This window comes from Poecilia formosa, unplaced genomic scaffold, assembly GCF_000485575.1.
Source record: "Poecilia formosa unplaced genomic scaffold, Poecilia_formosa-5.1.2 Scaffold238, whole genome shotgun sequence".
Classification (NCBI taxonomy): domain Eukaryota; kingdom Metazoa; phylum Chordata; class Actinopteri; order Cyprinodontiformes; family Poeciliidae; genus Poecilia; species Poecilia formosa.
The window spans coordinates 476,697-501,359 of NW_006800177.1; the positions used below are offsets into that span (position 1 = coordinate 476,697).

Here is a 24,663-nt window from a genome sequence, read left to right on the forward strand (position 1 = left end):
CTCTGATGTCTCTTTTGAGAAAATTAACTTCTGTGGCAGTGCGATATTTCATTAATAAACCAAAATATAACCTATGTAGTTGGTTAGAGATCACAATCAGAGTCATCTGAAGTTGAGGTATTTCTTATCTGTGTTCCGTCGCAGAAATACATAAACCTATGCTATTCTGGAAAAAGCTCAGCATCTGTTCTGGTTTAAAACAAATGATGGATGGCCTACTGAGGAAACCTCCCTTGTTTTTACTTGTCTGAAATGCTCGGCGTAGCACAGTTCAAGATGATGACACGGGCTGATAACAAACGTTGCTCAATGGGCATGATAATGAGATACTCGAGCAAGAGTCTTTTTTTGATTGGAGTAATAAGCTAATGAGGTGTAGAGAGACATCCTGACATTTAAAAGTTCTCTAGACTATTAAAAAGGAGGCTGATAAGTCATTGAAACCGGTTACTACAGTCATAACCATGTTGAACTTATTATTATTGGGGTTCAGCCATGTTGGATCTTGTCCAGTAAAAATTACAAACACCTGAGGATATGGGAGTGAAACTGGAGACACAGCTACATCAATCCAAGCATCATTGTATTCTCTCCTCATTGTTTCAGTTTGATATGAATCATCAGAAGAAGACAAGTGAAAAAAAAGTACAAAATCACATGTGTTTACACTTGAACAAAAACCTTCCTGTGTGAGGTGTTGAGGTTTTCTGTTACATTAATGTATTCCAGAAAGTACGGTATCACTTGAATTCACTCCAAGCATCACATTTTCCTGAAAGGGGGCGCATTTATGGCTAGACTTTGTATAATAAAACAGTATAAGAAATTTATATTTGTTAGAATTAAATAGAGTCCCACCTTTGTGATGAAAAGATGCCAGTATCATCAATGCCTTCAACACAGAAAATCTTCTAGGCACAGTTAGAGTGTAAGGAAGTAAACTAGCACCTTTCACAAGTCAAAAACCCCCAAAGTGCTTCACAATAATAACAAGCATGAAAAAACACAGAGATGCATGTGATAACATGCATTGAAAAATGTCAATAGACGTGATGGAACAAGTTCCAAAATGAGTGCCAGTAAATGTTTTGTCCGTGTTCAATTATGGGGAAACGTTTCCCCATATGGCACTGACAGGCAGAGCACTTCTAAGGACTTTGTAAGGTAAGTTAGAAAAGTGGCTGAATCCACTGAGAAAAGCCTTAAATTGAGAAATGATGGAATAGTTTAGTTTCCTGTTGCTTTATATGTCTTTCCGCGCACATAATTCAGGTACTCTTTCAGACAGGACACTGTCGTTTTTTTTAACTCTCACCATGCGCTCACACGGAAATCCGCTTTGAGGATTATGTCAGAAGGGTTGCTTTGCTGTGACAGGAGGAACCAGCATTTTACCTTAAAAAAAAAGTCTATCTCTTTCAAGCTGCCAATGAGAGTTAATTACTGCTTTTGCATTCCTCTGTGATTACATAGATTTTTCTTCTGGGAGTTGAACATCCCTTTGGAAAGAGCAAAAATCAAAACAGATTCATCTGAGAAGCAAAGATGATGTTCATCCTTCCAGTGAAAACCTTTTCAGTTTTTCCTGTGTTTCAAATTCACCTTGCTTATTAAGACAAAAAATACAATAGTAAACTTCAAAAAATACTTTTATTGGCTTTGCTCTTTGCATTATTTTGGCACCTAAAATTATTTTATCCTACCTCTGTAAAATTTGATGTTGTTGCATTTAATTACACAGGTGTAATTCTAATTGCCCTAAAAAACAATTTAAGATAATCAACTAAAATCAAGCATCTCTCAGGCTTTACTTGTTAATCATCTGTGAATCTCTTAGACTCTGAAGTGATCATAATTAAATGTTGAAGTATAAACTCGGTGCCTCTTCATAAGTTACAAAATCTGCATTCACTCTAACGTGATCATTTGTAATAGATTTTTTAATGTTAGTAGGGGAAAAGTTCCTGCATAGTAGTTCACACTTCCACTCTAGGGCTTGGTTTTAAAAACTCAGTGCAGCATTACAGTTTCACTGAAAATGGACTCCATCTAAATGGAGCAACTTTGTGGCTGATCCTCCAGGAAGAGTTACCCTCTCAGTGCCTGCAAACATTAAAGAATCTGATCGGTCCCATTTTGTGAGCTCCACAGCTGAAACAAAATGCATACATAGTAATATATATTTTTAAATTTAGTCCAACATCGCGCCATGCAAATATTTTATTTGACAACCAGAGTTAAGAATGTACCACCATTCACCTTCTGTGTTTAGGCTTAGAAGCTTCCTTGCTCACAACTTTAGAATTAGCGCTATCAACTTTGGCATGATCTAATTTGCTGATATAAACTTTAATTATTTCTTCTACACAGAAATTTTATTAGTCGCATGTTTTATGAGCTTTGCAAAGTTTCAGTTGATCTTTTATGTTCATTCATGAAAGGTCCGATATGAACATGTTAGCCTAACTGTTTTTCCAGATGACGGCAGATTCTTTGTGCGTGATTTCCCATCAAAATTCATCTGTTAACATAAAGAAATACATATAAAATATTAAAAAAAATATAGCCACCTTCTATCCCATGGAACTTATGTTTGCTAATGATTAGTTGCCTATTTATTTCACTTAACTAACAGGTGGTAAGAAGGAATAGTTGTTATTATTAGCAAAATAGTAACACTCCATCATTCATGTTGCATTTTGCATTTGAGCCAGATTTCAGTCGTTTAGCACTCCCAGTGGAGAGACTGCATGAAAAAGTCTTTACTGACAGCAAAAAAAAACAAAAAAACAAAACAAAACAAAAAAAGTTATTTCCAGGAATAAGGCGTAACTCTTGGATTGTTTCACAGAGAACATACTAAGGCAGTCAATCCAGTCTCTATGGGCGTATCATTGCTCAGTGTATGACTGAATAAAGCAGGGCCTCAGGGAGAACACCTACAGTTCATTCACACTTAATATCTATTAATGATAGACTGTTTATTTATGTGCCTGGAAGTGAAACAATCCCACATTAACCAAATTTTACTGACAGAAATAAACTCCCTCTCTCTCTCTCTCTGCAGCCAGCAGAGTTGCATATTTTGAGTTTTCTCCATGTTGGTTTGTTGAAAAAATGTGATAGAAAAGTAGCAAACAACATCCTTCATTTTTCTTGAAGGTTATAGAAAACATGCAATTAAGCTGACATGAGTAAAACAGAAAGATAATCAAAAATATAAAGCCACTTTGGAAACCATAAGAATAATCTATGAAATTAAAAATATCCTGCCAGATCCTGATTGTTGAACCCAATCTTTATGAGCTTGAATGATTCTACAAGTATATGAGTATTCCAGATTAATGAATTATCTTCTCTTCTATTCCCGACATTTAGTCATTTTACAACCACAAACTTCAGTAAAAGTCATAAAGTAACAAAAAGTAGTTTCCTGGGTTTCACGTTGTATAAAAATCTCTTCAGATTGTCTTTTGATTGTGATGATAGTTGTGCAGCTCCAGGTGGCAGCATGCTGGAGTCGCTCGGTTATATTCTTTCTGATTTATTCACTAAAAAATATTTCAGTCTTCTTTTTTTCTATTAGAGGCATGTTTTTTTGGATGATTATTCCATCTGATTTACATTCAGGCAGTTATGATGCGTAACTATAACACCAGCTGGAGCACATGATTAGCATCTCAAGGGTACAAAAAGTACTTGAACCCCAAATCCAAGAGGAGTTAAGAGGGAGGTTTTGTGACTGCAGAGCAGCACCAAAAAAAAAAAAGATAGAAAAGGGAAGTTCAAACCATCCCTTCCATCAATCACAATTGGCAAGGATCAAATCGCTGACTCTAACGTCTCTTAGATTAGCTTTCTAACCATGTGACCAGACAGAGATTTAATGAGGAGCAGCAAGAGCAAAAGAGGCAGAGTAGCAGAGCTTGCCAGCATCTAATGGTGTCTTCCAGGACACCATCGTCTCTGCTGCTCAAACATTGAGCTGGTATGTTATGACCAGTCACGAGACTGTCATGCAGAGACTGAGGCCTCTTCAGATTTCTTTCAAGGCTGACCGGAGATCCTTCTTACCCACAGCCTCACCTTGTTATGTTGTGATCCAGGGTATATAGAGAGTGTTTCCACCTCCAGCTGGACTCTCTTTCACTGGGCAGGTGGGGTTATACCCAAATGGATAATGATTTTCAATGATAGGCAGCTTTCGCAGTGCCTTATCACCCAGAGAATCAAGGCAATTGAAAGCAGTAGCATTAATAGACTGACTGTTGGAGCCTTTTCATACACTGAATTTGTTTTGTACACATCTCTCTTTCAAAATGAGATTAAAGCTGAGTGACAAAAAACATAAAAGTTTAGACTCTTTTAACTTGATTTTACTATCCTCTGTGATGCCGCTCCAGCCCTCTTAACGATTAAACAGCCACATCCAGTCACACCGGAAACATAAAAGCTGTGTTCATACATACCAGGACAGACAGAGATCTGCTGCAAATGATCCACCACAGAACTCACGATGGAGCATAAACAGGAATTTAACTAGTGCATCTTTATAGTCCAGCTTTTAAAACTTTATTTACCACTATCTTAAGCCTCTGTTCGGGAAGTTTACAGTCCGGACAGGACTTTGCTCTCATCATTAGAACATTTCGAATCTAAATGTTTTTGCACTTTCAGCAGAGTCTCCTGCCCACGGTATCAATGATTAACTCTTTTGGGTTGGATTCTAAAAGGCAGGACATAAATAGAGTAACTGTCATCCTTCTGTGTTGTTCCTCATCTGTGCTGGAGACATGGCGGGTGGATTCTACATCAGCAAAACGGTGGCAGCAGTCTGTCTGGTTGGAGCTGCTGGAGCTTTAGCAGTCATCATTGGCCTCTCAGTGTTGTATGCTCAGGAGAAGTCGAAGAATGTTGAGTTACTTCCAACCACTGCTGGACCCAGTACAACCACACCATCTGGACCCAAAGAGCCCTGGGACTACTACAGACTTCCGAAAACCCTCTCTCCTGTCCGCTATAACATCACCTTGCGGCCCCGGCTGACGCCCAACACTGATGGTCTGTACGTCTTCACCGGACACTCCCAGGTTCTTTTCAGATGTGTGACCGAGACTGATCTCATCCTCATCCACGCCAACAAGCTGGACTTTACTAAGTTTGATGGATTTCTTGCCAAACTGTCCATGGATGGAGATACAGCACCCACCCTGAAAAAAACCTGGCTGGAGGCTCCCACCCAGTACCTGGTGATTCAGCTCAACAAGCCGCTGCAGCCCGGCAAATTTTACAAGCTCTACACAGAGTTTGTTGGAGAGTTGTCAGATGACTTGGGAGGCTTCTACAGGAGCGAATACTTTGAAGACAACGTGAAAAAGTAGGAGGTTTTATGATTTTCCTTTTACTTGGTCAGATTTAAGACTCAGTGCTTTAAAAGAGATTTTCAGACAAATGCATTTAAGCGTAGCATTATGTGTCACAACAGGTTTGATGCAACTGAAGTCATATTATTTTCTTTTAAGTCAATATGTTGACTGTGCTGGGATTTACAATGGTGGGTGTCGAATAGATACAAGTACGTCTTCATAAATTAGGGTATCCTTAAAAATGTTTATTTCTGTACTATTTAGGTCTTTATTTCTATTAACGTGGATAGCTAACACTTACAGCTAAGAGTTCAGCTTGTGACTGACAAGGTGTTAAAGAAGTCAGATTGCTCCATTAGCAGCCTCCAGTTAGTCTACCCTGTTGGGTCTATCTATCTCTCATCTTCCTGTTGACAGTACTTCCTTCTGAGGTTTAGATGAAGCAAGCTGTCCAGTTAAACCAGGTATTAGTGCTTTAGGTAGTTTGGGCAGGTGCCAAGTCCAGCTGGAAAAGGGAAGCAGCATCTCCATGAAACTTGAAGCATAAGGATACCTGAGGTGGTCTAAAGCTGGCTGCAGCTTCAGTCCAGTCCTTGTAAATTTCCTCCAAATTTGGATTCAGCACTCTGTCAACAGCCTGTCTCTTTCCCATTTACCTTTTACGGCTTTCACTTCTTCTGGAGGGTGTCAGTGACTATTGACCACGTAGCTGTCAGGTCAGCAGTCTTGTATTAGTCACTTCTGTATTAAACATCCTTCTCTTTTTGGTCTTACATAACATTCTATTTTTTTTACTGAGAAACTGGATATTGGAGTTTCTATTTGCTGTAAGCCATAATCATCAAAATGGGCAGAAATGAATACTTGAAATACTCTTTTTGTAAAATCTCTACCAGTGTCACGTTCTGAATAAAATGAATGAAAATATTCTATTACTGATAGTTTAGTTGATTGAGATGCATCTGTATGTGTTTAGTAAAAACACAGGATAAACCTAGCTTAGCTGAACACCTTCACAGCTCTTCATGGACCATGTAAATACAATATAGTCAATAGTTAAACAGAAGTTACATATTCACATATGGCCATTTACATTTCCTTTTAGGTATGGAAAGACTGTGTTCTGTGTCCAAAGATACAAAAATAAGTTTTTTTTATTTAATCATTTATTTGTTTTGTATACCTGCTCAACCCTGGATGGAGGGGGTGGTGCCTTTCTCCAACCAATAATTTGGTTGGAGAAATGGAGTGCATACTGGTCAGTGCTTCAGAAAAAAATGGGATTTCTTGCTGGATGGCAACAGCTTGAGGTATCATGTATTCTGGAAAGACAGATGAAGATCCTTTACATGTCATTGAAATTTGCGTGAAAACGTGCACCTTGCTTTTTCTTCTTGATAATTTAAAGTGGTCATTCCAAGACGAAAAATCAGTAATCTACACTGGATACAACATCAACTACCTGGGGCTTAAACGTCTTAGGAAACCCTTAATTTGATGCAGTGCGCGCACAGATTCCTCAACGTATAATACACATTTAACAATTTAATGATCTTCAGGAAATTCCAAACAATGGAATTATGTATAAAATCGGTTTTATACACACATTTTGTTCAGCTGTATGTTCGATTAATGACTGGGTTTCCTGCTTTATCAGAATTGTAGCAACAACTCAAATGCAGCCAACAGATGCCAGAAAAGCTTTCCCCTGCTTCGATGAGCCAGCAATGAAAGCTGTCTTCCACATGACCTTGATTCATCCTCAGGGGACTGTGGCTTTGTCTAACTCCATCAACTACGGTAAGTCTGTGCCCATTTTATCTGGAAATGACTGTTTTTGTACATGTCATTAAGATAAATTAACTTGCTCTCTTCCTTCTGGTTCATTGTAGACAGCGACTTGCTTAACAACTACACCAATGTACTAACAGTCGGTTCCTGTTGTTACATGTGGAAACACATGATTGTGAACCTGCTGTTGTTTTTGATCCTTCATAGATCCTGTCAACATCACTGTGAATGGAGAGAGCTTAATTGAGACCAGCTTCGAACCTACTGAGATCATGTCAACATACTTGTTGGCTTTCGTTGTATGTGATTTTGCATACATTGGGACGAATCCGGATGCAGGTGTCTTGGTAATTATAAAAAAAGAAAAGAAAAAAAAACAACACAGCCAGAATCGTAAACATAACTATTCTAATATAATTCCTTGATTTTATTTAATGGGTGAAACTTATATATATGTATTGAAATCTCAACAGGCTTTGGCTTGTTAACATTAATGTTAATGAAGCTTGGTAACTTTCCTTTTAAATTTGTACAATGAAACGGTCTCTTATGAGCTCTGAAGGCGGAAAATAATGAGAAAAACATAATTAAGCTGGTATGTAAGTGAATTATTGCTAAAACAACATGGATGTAATGCAATAAACATCAGTTAAATATTACACTCAGATCTCCTTTGAACCCTGATCTTTAATAAAACAGATTGATGCAGGATCATAACAATAACCAGGGCAGGACACCATGAAATAACACATTAAAAGAATTTTAATGCAGAATTGTTTATGTTAGGGCACATTTATCAAGCAGACAGTCAATGACACCCTCCACAAGGAGCGCTGGATCCAAGCGGATCAGTGGAAACTTGATCAGATGAGTGAAGAAGGATAGAAAAAGGTGCACAGGCAACAGTGATAACTGCAGCCTTGAAGAAATTGTGAAGCAGAGCCAGTCGAAATATTTTGAGGGTGATTATGAAGGTGTGGACTGCAGCTGGAGGAGTCAAACTTTCAAGAACCATCAACACAAAGATGCCCATAACATAAACTATAAGTGCTGTATTCTTTGTTAATGTTATCCTTGAACACGCAAAACATTAGTAGAAGCAAAATGATTGAACTTAATGAAATACAACGAGGGATACAGTTGTGCTGCCCTCTGCTGGACTCAAACATCAGATCACATCTTCAGCGTTTTGTGATGGTGCTGAAGTTCTGTTTTCCACCTGTCTTAGATCAGGATCTGGGCTCGCAGGAAGGCCATTGAAGAAGGCCAGGGGAACTATGCACTGGCGAAGACTGGACCCATATTGGCATTTTTTGAGAACTACTACAACTCTTCCTACCCTCTCAAAAAGTCAGGTAGAGGTCCAAAGAAACTACTCAATCTGCTTGCATTACCTGATTATGTTCCTATGGCTCAGATGTTTGCGAGGAATAAAACATGACCTGCTCTGAATTCTGTTATTGCTTTTAGACCAGATTGCTCTTCCTGACTTTAGCGCTGGAGCGATGGAGAACTGGGGTTTGATCACATACAGAGAGACAGCTCTCCTGTACAATCCTGGAGTGTCGTCTAATGGAGACAAAGAGTGGGTGGCAACTGTCATCTCTCATGAGCTAGCTCATATGGTAATGTATTGCTTGCCCTTTGTAAGTGAAATATATTAAACTGTATATGTATTTATTGTAGATTTCTCCTCTCAGTGGTTTGGGAACTTGGTGACCATGAGGTGGTGGAACGACTTGTGGCTCAATGAAGGGTTCGCCACCTATGTGTCTTATCTAGGAGCTGATTACGCTGAGCCTGACTGGAATATGGTGAGCTTGGGTGTTTCGATGAGAAAACTTGAAGGTCTTGAAGGGAAGAAATCTGTCTTGACATCTATTTGTTTCCTTCACAGAAAGATTTAATTGTTCTTAATGAAATTGTCGGTGTGATGAGGGTGGATGCCTCAGCTTACTCCCACCCCCTCTCTTCCAAAGAGGAGGAAGTCCTGAAACCAGATCAGATTAATCAACTGTTTGACTCCATCACATACAGCAAGGTAAACGATATCATCTCTGATCCAAACAGACTCTATCGCAGTGTTAATGTCACTGCGTTTTATGAAGATACAATGAGGACTCCATCATCACGGCTCTCCAACTAAAATCTTTGTTTTTTCATTGCAGGGTGCAGCAGTCCTCAGAATGCTCTCAGACTTTATTACAGAAACGGTCTTTTCTAAAGGACTTCACGTGAGTAGCGGCTATAAGAGATAAAAGCATTAATAATTTCAATATTGTGTTAATAATAACAGAGATCTATCTGCAGACATATTTAGAGGAGTTTGCGTATAACACCACATCCTACAAAGACCTCTGGAAGCACCTGCAAATGGTAAGACATCAATATGTGTCTGCACAGCTTTCTTGGAAATAAAGCTTTGACTTAAAAGTTTGGGAAATACTTAAGCAAATACAAAGCACATTTTGTAAACAACCAGTCAGAGCTAAAAATAAATAAATAAATAAAAAATAAAAGTGAAATATAATTTTCCACAAACCCCGTGTAACAGGAAATTGGAAAAGAATAAAAAGTGAAGGGGTTAAATCACCATGCCCCATGTAAAAAACTTGATAAGTTATCTTTTTTTAAAGGTTAAGAAGAAAAACATAATTTTCAGGCTTGAACAGCTGCTCTCAAACAAATTTCAACTCTTTTTTTTTTCATTGAATGTTTCTTTTTATTAGGCAGTAGATAAAGCTGGTGTAGCATTGCCTCATTCTGTGGAGGTCATTATGAACCGATGGACCCTACAAATGGGCTTCCCAGTGGTCACCATCAACACCCAGACTGGAAAAATCACACAGGAACACTTTCTGCTGGATCCAGACTCTGTTGTGGACACACCTTCACAGTTCAAGTAGGATTCAGCGTCTTATGGAGGATTCACACATACGTAACAATGCGCTATGCAAAACTTAATTTGCTGTTTGTTTTCAATTGTGTGTGTGATTTTATGAAATTGGCTCCAGCTACGAATGGTTTGTCCCTGTTACCTGGATTAAGACTGGTGGTTCTGAACAGCAGTACTGGCTTCTTAACAAGGAAGGTAAGAATCATTTCAAGCCAACAAATATTATGAGCCACTCATAGAAAGATTACGGTGGTGATACCAATTGTTATTAAACTAATAATTATTGATAATATATATATATATTTTTTCATTTAGACACAAACACAGACCTGGTTCTTGGTGCCTCTGATTGGTTGGTGGCCAACGTAAACATGACTGGTTTCTATAGAGTCAACTACGACGAAACAAACTGGGAGCGTCTAATTGCCAGGCTGACCTTAAACCATCAAGTACAACTCGTGCAGTGCCGCTACTTTGTTTCTGTTATTAATGTCTGAATATGCTGCTCATGACATTTTCTTTGTTTCTAGGAAATTCCTGTGATCAATAGGGCTCAGATTATTGATGATGCCTTTAATCTTGCAAAGTGAGATCACACTTTTGGAAAAATATTGGAGTTGAGTTTCTGTAAAAAAAAAAAAAAAACAAACGAAAAAAAACAAACAAGGAGTTTAATTTCTTTTTATTTTCAGGGCAAACATAATTGAGACAACTCTGGCTCTGAGGATGACTACATTCCTGAATAAAGAAGTTGAATATATGCCCTGGGAGACAGCCAGGCGTAACCTGAATTACTTCTTTCTTATGTTTGACCGCAGTGAGTTGTATGGACCCATGCAGGTTTGTTCAATATTGTGAAGTTAAAGATATTAGACAACATAGGTGGAAAATTAAATGTAAATGCCTCATATCATCACAGAACAAAAATAATTATGTCAAAATCTTTATGTTTTGTCTTTATCCCTCAGGCCTACATAAAAAAACAGGTCACCCCCTTGTTTCATTACTTCCGAGATCTCACTGAAAATTGGACAAAGATCCCAGAAAAGCACACAGATCAGTAAGGATGCTTTGTATTTATTTATTTATTTATTTATTTATTTATTTATTTATTTATTTATTTATTTATTTATTTATTTATTTATCTTACCATGAAGACCTTGCTCTTTTGTCACATACAGTGCACATACATTGCATGTCTTTACCACTCAACCCAGTGGTGAAGACATGCAAAAAGCTTAATATAAATGTATCTTTAATTTATGTTACAAATCTCACACTGAAATAATTAAAGACGTCCAAATTTTAATTGGAATTTCAGGCAGAAAATGAATCCCATGTTAGGAAATGTTTTTTTTTTTTCTTTTTTTAATAGATCAAGTTATTGGAACCCTTGAAAGAGTCAGATAAAATAAATGTAGCGAAAGTATTTTTGGTATCTGTCCTTGACATTTTAGGTTGATCACAGTCTCTGGGAATATTCAGTTCACAATGCATGATCTCTAGTGTTCTTGAGGTGAAAAGTATCAAAGGGACACATTTACACAGTTACTTTTCAAATTGGGAATGACAAGAGAACATGCCATTTAAGTAAGACACATGTATTCCCATTCACCTTGTCTGTATCTACAGTGTGCTTTCATGAACACATAACGTTCTTCAAACATTATATGTTCTACTTCAAAGAACAGTGTATGTTCTTCAAGATATACAAGTGAGACACACTCACTGTTATACCCTCCCTCCCATTCTGCTCCCAGGAAAAAGAAAAAAGTGAGACGAATAAGGAGGAAGTCAGTAAGATGAATACCAGACGTTTCCCAACTTGCACTTTTTAATTTTAATTGCATACATGGTATCGCTCATCCTAAGCTTACCCCCTTAGTGACTTCATCTCAGTACCGCGTGTTCTCTTAATTGCTCTTCATACCTAAGATTTTCTCTGAATCAAAAATGTATCCATTATATCACAGCTGTGACACCTCTGTTACTGAAATGTGTCAGTATGTTTGTGTTGGTGTGTCAGTATGTGAAATGTGTTATGTTTGAAGAGACATAAAGTAATTGTCCAACAGCTAAAGGAACCGTGGGAATTTACTGCATACACACTCAATGAGTTTTATTGGAAAATTACAAATTATAGTTTTCACTGTGCTGCTTAGGTTTAGGTTTGGCCTCCTCCTTGCTTTTTTTGGACTCTGATGAACTCTCCTAAATCCAGAGTAACAGGATGTTCCAGCCGAGCCAATTATCCATATTTAACTGCTGTTGCTTCTGCGGGTTCTTGTGTTGCGACCTTTGTCTGTGTCTTCTCTCTCTCCGTGTCTCTTTTGATTGCGGAGCATTAGAGCCTTGCACAGCACTGATGCCACTTGTTCTCATCATTTCCACATGCAGTTTTTGTTTGTTACATTTTTGCTCTGGATGAAAAAAAACTTAGATTATTTTTCATTTGGGTCATTCCAAACATATTTTTACAGGGGCACAGTGTGTCTGGCGAGTAATTGATACCTATCATCTGGTAAATAAAATATGAAATGTTTCCACGTACCCATTGCAATGTGCTCTTGTACCACTGGTTGGGAATCACTGCATTAAACCATTATAATGTCTCTCGCTGTGCTTCTCTGTCCAGATACAATCAGATCAATGCGATCTCCCTGGCCTGCAGCTCAGGAGTGGAAAGCTGCAGAGAACTTACATCTGGCTGGTTTAAAGAGTGGATGAACAACCCTGCTGTCAACAGGTAAAGTCTTTTCAGAAAGTGGAGCTCTTGTAATATTTCCAGCATGTTTCTTCCAATTCATTGAGTTCTTGGTATTTCCCTTTGGACCTTCCTTATTCATAAGCATTTTTACAGAATTGTTTTGGTTTGTTTTTATTAAACCTTACAGCATCGATGCCAACCTGAAGTCCACAGTGTACTGCAATGCGATTGCAGCTGGAGGAAAAGCACAATGGGACTTTGCATGGGAGATGTACAAGAACGCCACGATTGCCTCAGAGGCAGAAAAACTTATGTATGCTCTGTCCTGCACCCAAGAGCCCTGGCTGTTAAACAGGTTTGTCTCTCTCTCTCTCTCTCTCCCTCTCTCTCTCTCACTCTGCCACACACACACACACACACACACACATACACACACACATGGTCAATGCTTATTGTGTGATTTTGAAATGGTTTGAGAGACTTCTGTGTTTTTAGTTTAACAACAAAACTATTTTGTTCAGGTATCTACAGTACTGCCTGGATCCAGAGAAGATCCGGAAGCAGGATGTATCTTATACTTTTATTTACATTGGACGTAACCCAGTCGGCCAACCTCTGGCTTGGGATTTTATTAGAGCCAACTGGCTCTACATATTAAACGAGTGAGTTTTCGCAGTATTCAAAGGTTTTGCAAGTTGCTTGTGTTTCCTAACCATCTCGTTTGGATGGGGTTAGTCATGTGCTGTTGCAGCAAGTAAATCAGCAAAATACATAATAATAAAAACATTTGTATTAAAGTGTCCCTCAAAGCAGCTTTGTTTGCTAACTTGAATGTTAGTCCAAGAAATGACACCATTCTGTTTGTTTTTTTTCTCTTTCTTCAGATATGGCAGAGGAACAATTTCCATTGGAAGTATTATTAATGGACTGACGGAACGATTCTCTACTGAGTATGAATACAAACAGGTACGGATTTAATAGTTAAACTCTTAAATTCCTTATAATTGAATTAAAGGTGGTGACGCTGTTTCTTAAAAAAAAAAAAATCCTTTTTTGATGGTACGTGGAAATGACTTTGGTTTTCCCACCCTCTCTTCTATAGTTGGAGCTTTTCAAAAAAGAGGTTGAAGCAATTCTTGGCTCAGCAGCTGGGATATTTGATCCAGTGCTGGAGAGAACCAAGGCCAACATGAAATGGGTGGCCCTAAACAAGAAACCACTGTCTGATTGGTTGAGCAGTCAAACATCTGGAATGTAGTGTACAGAGGATAAATCATGCAACAGATTTTTCTACAAATCTTTTTTTTTTTCTTTTGCCTGAAAGCAGCCATGTATTTAAACTTTGTGGATATTTTTTGATCAAATATTTTTAATGAAGCGTTTGGTAAAAAAAAAATATTTTATTAAATAAATTTATTTGATTATATGTGTGCTTTTTATCAGGGGTGGGAGAAAGCCTGATTTTTTTACGTGTCCTTGACAACATTTGTTTTTTTTCTAATATCTTACCTGAAGCATATTTCACCTCATTACATGTTTAGGCTGAAATTTACAATGTTCTGAAACAGATTCTATTTATGCATCATCATATTATTTTTCTTTGGAATGAAATGCGTGGTTGAAAGTTTCACAACACTTTCAGAAATTAAACCCCAGCCAAATGTCTCCCTCTGTTCTGACATATTTGCACACACTGACATATAATGTTGCTTCTAATATTAAAAATACTAAAATTAATAGGAATAAAAAAATAAAACAGAAGATTTAAGAAAAAAAAAAAACTTTTAGAAAATACCACTAGGAATACGTTAGAAAAATAAAAATCTGTTCCACATAACTCCATAGCTCAGATGGGAGAATTTTTAGGCAAGATAATTATTTACTCTGGAATAGAAACAAAAAAATCTGGCCTTTATCAACAATTTTTAAAAAAGAAAGTCTTACACAATGCCTTGCATTGGATGGCTCTATAAAACGAATATCGTCCTAAACACACCGTCCTCCATGGTGACACAGGTTGTGGAACGCTTCAGTAAAGAGAGAGGCAAAATTGTCAGACTTCACAGGAACACGGACAGAGATAAAAACAGGAAAATCCTTGTATAAGGACTGAAAAAGGCTTGAAACTGGGAGGTTTAATAAAACAGTGATCCTAAACTTAGAGTTGCATTTTAATAGTTTGGATCACAATATTTAAATGTGTTTGTCAAAGGTCAAATGATCCCTATGTAATACTTTTTTTTTTTTTTTTTTTGCAAAGAAGAATTAGCAAACATTTAAGTTTTATGTGTGCAAAGCAGAGGACTGTGTGCTAACTGCAACTCAGGAATGCATGTCTACAGAAGTAAGTCATGATTTAACACCTTAGCTGAGGTGTGAGGAAAGCATTGAGTGTCGGCATTTGTGCAACTCTGTCCTATGACAAACTATATACCTCTGTTTACATTTGGTGAAGTGTAACATCTGCCAAGTGAATATAATGACTGTAGTACATTAAAAGCTTCATTTTAAATCGTTTAAAGCAGGATGAGAAAGATGGCGGTTAACTGGCTCTAGATCAGCTGTCACCTCTCTCAGTGGGACTCTTTCCTGAAAAGCTTTAGAGGGGAAGTGTTACCTGTTTAACACATCCTACAGACAGCTGCTACGTTTGTGTGAATCAGAGGCCAAACACTGAGTGTGAGTGCTGCGTGTGTAGCTGAACATTTGGGCTTGGAGTTATTAAAGCAACAAGGGATTTTATGATAAATAATGTTTATTTTCTTCACAGCGTGGACACTTAATAAATACACACGTCTATGTACAAAAAAAGTAGGTAAACCACAGAAAATGATTTGTTCAAAATTAGAAGCTTGAGAAGTTCAGTCCATATATTAGTTTACTTTTTGCAACAAATCTCATTGAGGATAACATTTCAATTCTGTCCACTGAATGCCAAAGCTTTTGATTGTTCATGGTGATTCCAGGACTCCTCGCTGGCGAAGTAACCTGCACTTAAATCCTGAAAACAAACGACAAAGAAATATATTTTAACTGTAGATAAATAGAGAGGTGTCTTTATTTATATAAAAAGAAACTGTAACTGTACCTGATATGAATGGTGCAGAGAGGACAGCTGCTCTGTACTCATGGCTGTTGGTTGATCCAGGAACTGGCTGAGTGTTTGGGCCGGCTCCACAAAGCCTGAGGATCTCCTCTGCTCCAGCACCCCCTGGCGGAGCCCCAGCTGCTCCGACAGATAAGAAATGTATCGAATGGCGAGGCGCAGCGTCTCGATCTTGGTCAGCTGTCCAGCTGGTGCCATGGAGGGAGGAAGGTATGTCCTGAGGTGATGCAAAGCTTTGGTCAGGTCCCTCATCCTCAGCTTCTCCCTCTCGCTTGCAGTCTGCCGCTTTTTACTTGGATACTTGGACCTGGACTTCTTCATGGGGACGGTAGCTGAAGAGGAAGGCCTGGAGCTGAGGACGGTCTCCGACTGTTGGGATGGTTGAGGCTCCAATGTGCTGCTGAAGAGGAAGCAGTTCAAGGCATGTTGCTCCTTTCCTAAGGCCTGAAGGGAGACCGGGGAAAAGCAAAACGTTTCCACAGAGGAGGTAGGAGAGAGGCTGCTGCCTGCACTGACATAGCCAGGATCTGAGGATGGATCACAAGCTGGAGACTTTTCTAGAAGAAGATCATAATCAAAGAACAAGGAGTTCTCCTGAAGATGGAGAGCAGAACAGTAGGACATTTCCATAGTCGCTGCTGAAGTATCACTGGTCCCGTTGTGGGTTGACGCTGTGGTGCTGGCCTGTCAGTGGGTTTCTGCTGAAGGATGCTCTGGATATTGAGAAGAGAGAAGGAGGCTGCTCAATATATGTGGTGAGGGGTGCGAAGCGTCACCTTTTGGGAGCCACTGAGGAGCTCTGGGAGCAGGGATGACACCTTGGCCAGGGGGTCCCATGGGAAACTGGCATGCTCCAGAACAAGGTGTGATGTGGCTCTTCTAGTGTGAGCATCATGCTTCTGCAGGTGTTTGAAAATAACACTATCATGTAGGGGCCACATGCCTGGCCTTAAGCCTGAGATTAATGTTAGAACTTCAGCGATTCATTGAAGCCCTGGAATGATTTGCAACAAAAAAAGTCAAAATACTGTTTTTTTAAAGTTCCTCTGAATCATTGTATGCTGAGTAAATGCTTGTCTGAATGAAATATTAAGCTTGTAGGCCCATTATCTGTCGCGTATAAATGTTGTTAAGGAAAAACTTGCTTTATATTTCTTAATGAATGCTTTGGTCTTGGTCTTTCCTGTCATTTTACTCCTTTTAGAGCGGGTCAGAATAAGTGTGCCATGTCAGCTGGGAGGTGTGAATGATTAGCACCTTTAGCTATTTGGCCAGCAGCTGGCCTCAGGCCTCAGAACCTGGATGGAAAAGATGCAACAAGTCTTTAGACAAATATTCAATTTAAAGCCTCAATATGCAACACCATGAAAACACTGGCTAATCTCAGGTATTTAATTGCTGTTTAATTGCCGGTAAATATCCACAAAGTATGAAATGCCAGTCTCCAAAAGAAAGTATCGACCCCAGTTGCAGTTCATACTTTGTAAATCTTTCTCTAACTCTTGAACTGAACCTTGCACCCCTGCTATGCTTTAACAACCAGTTTTTCCAGCAAGTCATATATTGAATCCCTTTGTTATCCAAACCCTAAAATAACCCCTAAGATAAGGTTTATGTAGCTTCAGTGTAATTTTATTTGATTTTTGTAGAAGCAAAGTTTTGGATTTTCGTTATTTCTGTGCCATTGTCATCCAAATCAACAGAAATTAACCCTTGCAATAAATCAGTTTGTCTCTAACATCTTAATGATATATGAAACATTGAAACAAAACTGTAAAGCAGTCACTGTGAACTTAGCATCATGAACTTAAAGAGTCTGCAAACTCCAGTTCAAATCGTCATTTTCTGCAACATATAAAATAAACACAAAGCTTTCAAAAACTTTAGCCACATTTAACGTGACATGCATCCCGAACAGATCAAGAGAAAAACAATCATTTTAATTGGAATGAACAAATGCTGCAGTACAGATGGGAAAAGATTAGAGATGAGCTTTACAAATGCTCGACAAACACTTTGTGTCCAGCGATGTCCTTTTGACGGGATTTGTTTTCACTTCTTCTGTGGAGCTGAGTCCCAAGTTGCTTTCCCACAAACTGCTGTGTTACATTTGTCTCCTGGTAAGAGGTGTGAACTGGTGCTGCACCGCTTTACACCGCCACACTGACACAAGAAAAACAGACATCTAAATGCAAATGAACATTTAAAGGAAAAAGAGGACTCGATAAAACGTAACGTTCGGGAATCTTGGGTAGTTTGTCTTATTAAACATTGAATTAAATGTCAGGTTTAACCTCTTGTAGGACTTCAAAGCAGGGGTAAGTTATGAAACAATATCAGAAGCATCTCCTGAAACTGTTCAATCCTTGATTCAAAAATAAAAAAAAAATTAATGGCAATACTACACATCACACATTTCAGATTTTTGTGGCTGTGCAATAAAATGTGAAACATTTCAGTGGGTGTAAAAACATTCAGAAGGGTATTCTTTGTAGATTAATTATTTACTCTGTTAGTCATAGGTTATCTGAAAAAAAATCAACAACCTGAAACTAAAAAAAAAACAACAAAAAAAACATCAGCAATAAACCTGCATTCAATTTCAGAATAATTACAACTATCTTTCTTTTTGTCTTCTCAGGTGGAGGATTCCAAGTATCCTAATCTACATTATTCCTGACATTGTTTACTTTGAGCAGAGAGTTTATTAGCTTTGCTGTGATGACAGACTTAAGTGTGTATGTTAGTCTTTTGGTGGGTTGCTCGCAAGTCAAATGAGCCGTGTGTACGTGGCAAATCAAACACCGGGTCTAATTCTCCCGGGCTGATATGCAGATCCACTCTCTTGATGAATATTAAAGACCCCTCTGGTTTTAGCGAGCGATCGAGGCGGGAGGTCAGAGAAGGGAGAGAGAATTTGAGTCTAGACTTAGCGGAGCCAAGGATCTCGCTGTTTGCAATGCCTCATTAACAAAGCAACCCTAAATAAACTAGATAAACACTAACAGCAATCACTCTGTTCTGCAAATTTCTTTACATTCCCTTTAGAAGGAGGACTTCCAGAATCTAAATAGAAACACTAACATAATTATGCATTTCTGAATCAGGCAGATCGCATTTCTGGAAAAATCCTTCAAAGGTAGCAAGAGCAAGAATCACTACACACAGAGTAATATATGGCTTACGTATTTATTTCTTTTAGTTTTGGTGTTTCTGAGCCAAACCTAATTAAAATCTAAAAATCTACCTAAGAAATTCAAATATTTTAGTAATATACCCATGATAAAATAGGATTTTAGTGATAGATCATGTCATGGCGAACACCGTCTTTGGTCATGTAGCAGAGTGCAGCACAGCACTGAAAAGATTTGAAGTACTTTTTAAGTTATTGGCCAGAGTAATTAGTTGCAAGCCACTTAATGTTGACCTATAAATCCTTCAGGAGTAAGAAAGAATCATAAACTTTAGGGGTGAACCCTTGTTGAGTCTAAAAAAAGACAACTTAACCTGAAATTAGCTCAGTAATCGCCTTTATCCACAAAGATGCAGTTTTCTTTTTGTGGTAGTTCTTCTGAGTTTGTTATTTTTGTGCTTGGTGTGACAGGAGGAAATAAAAGGGTTTAAGAATGTAATTCTTAAACTTGCTTCATTCAAATCTTTGTGTTGGTGAAACGTGTTATGAAAAACACACATCTTTGTGTTTTTCATAGACAAAATATAGAAAGTTCTGTACTTTCCTTAACACATGTAAGGAAAGCACAGTTTAGCAGCACAAAGGAAACATTTATTTTAATATTTTGTTGCTGTGGGATACAGTAAATTGACTTAAAACAGGAGTTTAGTGCATCATTTTACAATTACTTATGACCTTAAACTGCCATCTAGTGGCCAAATGGGGAATAAATATTCAAGCATCTTGACATGAGGTTTCCCCAAAGACGGGAAAGTCACAACTTTCATATGTTGTGACTTTCACAATTCTGTTCCTCACAGATGACTGACAAGACAATATCAGTCATCTACTCAGGAGCTGAGTCCCAAGATAGAAAAATAAATCAAAGAAGTCCTCTTTGCAGTTGGACTCAAATTATGTAAGAGAAACAAAAGGAAAATCAACATTTTAGGATATGAGCTAAACACTTTGGGTATCAGAAAGCTAACACCGCTGAACTGAATGCCATCTGAATAGCGAAACATGGTGAAGGCTGCATAATTATATGGTGATGTTTTTTTTTTGTTTTGTTTTTTTTTCAGTTGTGATTGTGAAGCAGGTTAAAGTTGATAGGAAGATAGATGGAGCAAAAATAAAATGATATTCTGAAAGAAAACCAGTTGAAGCCTGCAGAAGTTTTTAATTTTATAGGTAGCCACAGTTGAACTTTGAAATGTGCCTTTGTTTCACCTGAATTAAATAATTATATTATCAGCAGGAACATGATCGCATGCTGAGGATGAGTCATTTGTGGGCCGCTGGAAGGTAAACCAACTCAAACGCAGGTCCTCAGTGCACATTAGATCCAACTAGAGGCCGCCTTGCTGCGACTGGAACTCAGCCGACGACCTTCTGGGTCGAAGATGGAGAGAACATGAGCCAGATGGACAGATAAGTGAGGTGGATAGTGTTTTTTTACTGGAGTAGAAGAGTTTGAGACCTCTGGATTACAACAAAACATAATTCTACAATGGCCCATTCAAAGTTCAGACCTAAATAGAATTGAAAATCTGTTGCAAGACTTGAAGACTGACAAGTAGATAATCTAACCAACCTGATCCTGTCTCAGCAACTAACACGCCAGTTTTTCTTTTTGTTTAATAATCAAATGCTGCATACTAACTTATGGAGGGTTCTGCTGTCAATTATGCTGAATTTTACTCTAGTCCAACATTATTTTTGTGTTATTTTATGCCTGGGTATCCGAAGGAGCCATTTGTAGACCCTTAATTGTTTTTTCTATAGCTCCCAGCTGTAATTCATTAATGGGACCAATTTGGCCATTAATGAATTACAGCTCTGTCAAAGGCGTTGACAGAGATTGTGATTATTTTATTTTTACTTAGGACAAAATAATAAGAAAAACAAAAGTTAGAATAACACAAAATATTTGTCTTAAATAACCAACCCTGTTGAATTTTCTGAGAATAAAAGTAAATATGACTTCATGACCTAGTGACTTTTACTCTAAAGCAGACCTTAGAGTAAAGATCTACGTTAGATTTGGACCCATATCTGAATTTAATTTTAAACTTGTCCAAATACAGCAGGTGTTTTCAGAGAAAAATGATCCAAATCCTGTTCATGTTTCTTTTGTATTTTTAGGTAGATTTTCATTTCTTTTTTCTTTGTAAATTTCTGTTTCATAGTCCTAAAGAAATTGCAAACTGGCTATCTTTAATAATGCTAACAGATTCAACATTGATGCAGACATTACTGATAATTTTGGCCCATGTGACAAAAGTTTGGACAACCCTGAGTTACGTGGTTTTTATCTTAGTTTAGTGATGCCAAGTGTTCTCTTCGGTCCAACCTGTATACCAGAAACTGAGAAAGATGACAATGTATTTCAACTGTTTATTATAAATAGAGACATAGGGAAATATAAAAAAAATAGCTGTTAGACATATATTTACAAGGCATATTTACTAGGAAAAAATAAATAAAATGTAGAAAAGCGTATATTCAAAATAAGTTACTGGATTCACAATGACGCAATGAAATCACCGAAGGGATTTAGGTCTGTGGTCACTGAGAGGTCAGCCCCAGTAGTCTCTTGGAACAAGTGGGATGCAGAAGTCTTTACCACACATCTGTTTGAAAAAAGGACAAGGAGTGAATGTGTTAGGATGAACAAAACATGTTGTTGCGTTAAACCAAACGGTGATGTGAATGAGTAAATGTTGACAAACCTGACAAGAGGGTTGGGATGCTGGAGGTGACCGCAGAGCTGCATCCACGCTCACGTCTCCCTGAGGGCCTTCAGCGTACTGCGTTCTCAGCTGATTCACTCCAAAACTACAGTGCCCAGGATGCAGTGGTCTGTTCTGGCTGTGACACAGGCCTTGGAACGGGTTCTGGCTCTGCACGTGTTCTCCTCCTGCGGAGGAGTTTTGAAAGTAGCTAATGAGGTCAGGAGAGGACGTGCCGCTGGCTGAGGTGTCCACTTGTTCCCTCCTCTGAAATAGCACCTCCTCACTCAGGCCCAGCTGTGCTGACAGGTGGGAGATGTAGCGGATGGTGAGACGGAGCGTCTCTATCTTCGTCAGGGTCTGCCCGACAGGTGCGACTGAAGGCGGGAGGTAGGACCTGAGGTGGTGGAGAGCTTTGGTCAGATCCCTCATCCTCAGCTTCTCCTTCTCACTGGCGCTCTCCCTCTGCTTGCTGCGAATCCGGGTGCTCCGACCCGTCTTCCGGCCTCGTCCAGGTGGGGAGCAAGGTGAGGACTTGAGGCACTTGGCTGCTTTGGGAGTGGACTGTGGAGGCTGCTGGTAGTTAGGGGAGAAGCTGGAGTCCATGGACAGGACAGGTGAGAGGGTCTCTGGTGACGAAATGCTGGAAAGGTCCGTGTCAGAGGACCACTGGTACTGCAGGTTGTAGCCGAGCAGAGGGACAGAGGAGGTATCCATGTTGTTAAAGTGGTCTGACTGGAAGAACTGGGAAGCTGTGAGTGCTGCTCCGCTCTCCTCCACTGGTTTATAAGTCCGGGCCAGGCCGCAGAGGTGTGAAGTGACACCTCTGCAGATTCTGACTACTTGCTGTCTAAGGCAGAGGCCACTGCCCCTGAGCACACACACACACACACACACACGCTCCAGCAGTGGGACCCTCTCACAGTGCCTCACCTTCAGCTCCAGTCTCTCTCTCTCTCTGCTCTGGGAAAGTCCAGCTCCAGGAGTGGAAGTGTGAATTTTGACTCCTGCTGAAAACAACAAACATTTTTACTTTTTCTGGGTTTTGTCTCACCAGGCCACCCGATGCATTCTGCACATGTTCAGCGGCTTGTTTGTGAATCATCTTCTACTTTGTTCATTTTGGAACAGTTGGAAATGTACTCAGGAAAAAACATTTTTCCTGAGTACATTGCCTTGCAAACGTATTGATATGTCTTACACTTTTCACGTTTTGTGCTTTTATGTTTTCCAGTTCAGCATTTAGTTAGTTTAGAGCACAAAACACAAATGTGACGTGGGGGAAAAAAGGATGAATAGTTTTCAGTTCTTTTTAAAAATCTGTGGTATTTATTCATATTCACCCATTTATTTTGTACAGTTGTCTTTCAGTGCAGCTCTGCAAGTTTTTGATGCGTGATGCTGCCAGTGTTGCACATCTAGAAACTGTGATTCATCTTCATTGCGAAACAGCTCATGACAAGTCAGACTGCATGGAAAATACTTATGAAAAGTTTTTAAGTTTTTCCACAAATCTTTATATCAACTTCAATCTGGACTTCAGTTGTAACACAGATGGATTTGCAAGCAATTCTCTAAAAAAAAAAAGTTAACAAAACAAAACTGGTGATCTGAGCTTGTAGCATCACCAAGATCCCATTTGGCTTCAGATGTTGCTATGTTTCCATGCAAAGAAGTTAGTTTCTGTGTTCCCAGCATGAGCTAGAGAGCAAATGAACTGGACACAACATGGAGCTACATAAACATTTTCATTTTACAAAAGGTTTGAGGCAGAATCTGCAGAAAACAGATGCTGCACTTGTTAAAAGCATCCAGAAGGTAAAACATTTAAGCTAAAGTGATGATGCACATGCAGATTTATTCACCTCCAGCTGATTAAAGTTAAACAGATTTCGAGCACATTTGCTTTAATTCTTTTCTTGCGATCGCCACTTGCGGCTACAACAGAGACCATACTACGTTAACGAATAAAGTAAAGCACATATTCCTCACAAGCTGTAAATTTAAATCTGCCAGCATGCTGGGGAGATAAAAGATCAACATTTCCCTGCCTTTGACCTCCCAAATTTGACCCTGACACCATCTCCTTAATCTGATGATCTTCTGCAATTTACATCCCACCATTTTTTTTTTTTTTTACCAGCAGTAGCAACAGCATCAGCATCATCATCGTCAGTGCAACACTGATATGAGCTCAAAAATGAAGGTGAACCTCACACTTCTGACCTCCTGTTTTGTCCTTCTTGGCTTTAAATGGATGCAATAAATGATTGAAAATGTAAATACAAATATGATGAGGGTTAATGAAGCCTAAAATGATCTAATTAAGGCAAAGGTGTGAAGGTTTCACACTGCTGAGAACTGATGAGTCTGGAGGCGTCACTTCACACCTTAGTGGTGAGAAGCAGGAGCTCTGGACTGGTAACCCTGCTCTGTCCCCGTCTTCCCACTCGTCTTGACTGAGATAAGCTCCTAGTAGGATTACATTTTTATAAATAGAAGACACACCAGTAGTAACTTTAACTTTGAATCGTTGCAACAGTTGTGTTGAAGCACAGTTGAAGCAAAACAAAAGCTCTGAAATGAGATGTCTGTCTGTAAAGGGAGTGAAAAGGTTTTTTTTTTTTTTTTTTTTCAAAAGAAATGCCCATATTTTTAGGTGGTATGCAAATTTCTAGAAAAACTGAATATTTTAATGAATCTCCACTTCTGAAAGCACAGTCCTTTCATTTGCTGTTTCACCTTTTTAAAATAAATCTGCCGAGATTAACTCTTTTTGGCAATTTACTGAGAACTGAAGTCCTGGTTTGGATTTATGCGCATGCATAAATCCATAAATATCAGTTTCTTTGGCTGCCCCAGAGGTCTCAAAATACAAGAATTAAAATGAATA

General features: G+C 38.7%; 3 protein-coding genes across 3 annotated transcripts; 1 reads left to right on the forward strand and 2 right to left on the reverse strand.

Annotated features, from left to right (window-relative positions):
* The first annotated feature begins 4,750 nt into the window (after nt 1–4,750).
* LOC103149872 (aminopeptidase Ey-like) lies at nt 4,751–14,205 on the forward strand. The gene is made up of 20 exons (XM_007569228.2): nt 4,751–5,377; nt 7,024–7,166; nt 7,365–7,504; nt 8,386–8,512; nt 8,628–8,782; nt 8,858–8,971; nt 9,055–9,198; nt 9,326–9,391; nt 9,468–9,533; nt 9,887–10,059; nt 10,172–10,248; nt 10,369–10,502; nt 10,584–10,639; nt 10,746–10,893; nt 11,022–11,113; nt 12,689–12,799; nt 12,948–13,115; nt 13,282–13,422; nt 13,645–13,726; nt 13,863–14,205. Exons 1-20 carry the CDS (start codon nt 4,794–4,796, stop codon nt 14,016–14,018), a joined length of 2,877 nt encoding a protein of 958 aa, XP_007569290.1. The 5' UTR covers nt 4,751–4,793; the 3' UTR covers nt 14,019–14,205.
* A 1,469-nt stretch (nt 14,206–15,674) lies between these two features.
* On the reverse strand, nt 15,675–16,650 carry LOC103149894 (mesoderm posterior protein 1-like). The gene is made up of 2 exons (XM_007569259.2): nt 15,849–16,650; nt 15,675–15,761 (listed from the first exon to the last, which is right to left on the reverse strand). The coding sequence occupies exons 1-2, from the start codon at nt 16,494–16,496 to the stop codon at nt 15,675–15,677; spliced, it is 735 nt and encodes a 244-aa protein (XP_007569321.1). The 5' UTR covers nt 16,497–16,650.
* Nucleotides 16,651–21,489: 4,839 nt separating this feature from the next.
* Nucleotides 21,490–22,810, reverse strand: LOC103149895 (mesoderm posterior protein 1-like). Its single transcript, XM_007569260.2, has 2 exons — nt 21,771–22,810; nt 21,490–21,671 (listed from the first exon to the last, which is right to left on the reverse strand). The coding sequence occupies exons 1-2, from the start codon at nt 22,485–22,487 to the stop codon at nt 21,618–21,620; spliced, it is 771 nt and encodes a 256-aa protein (XP_007569322.1). The 5' UTR covers nt 22,488–22,810; the 3' UTR covers nt 21,490–21,617.
* Nucleotides 22,811–24,663: the final 1,853 nt, after the last annotated feature.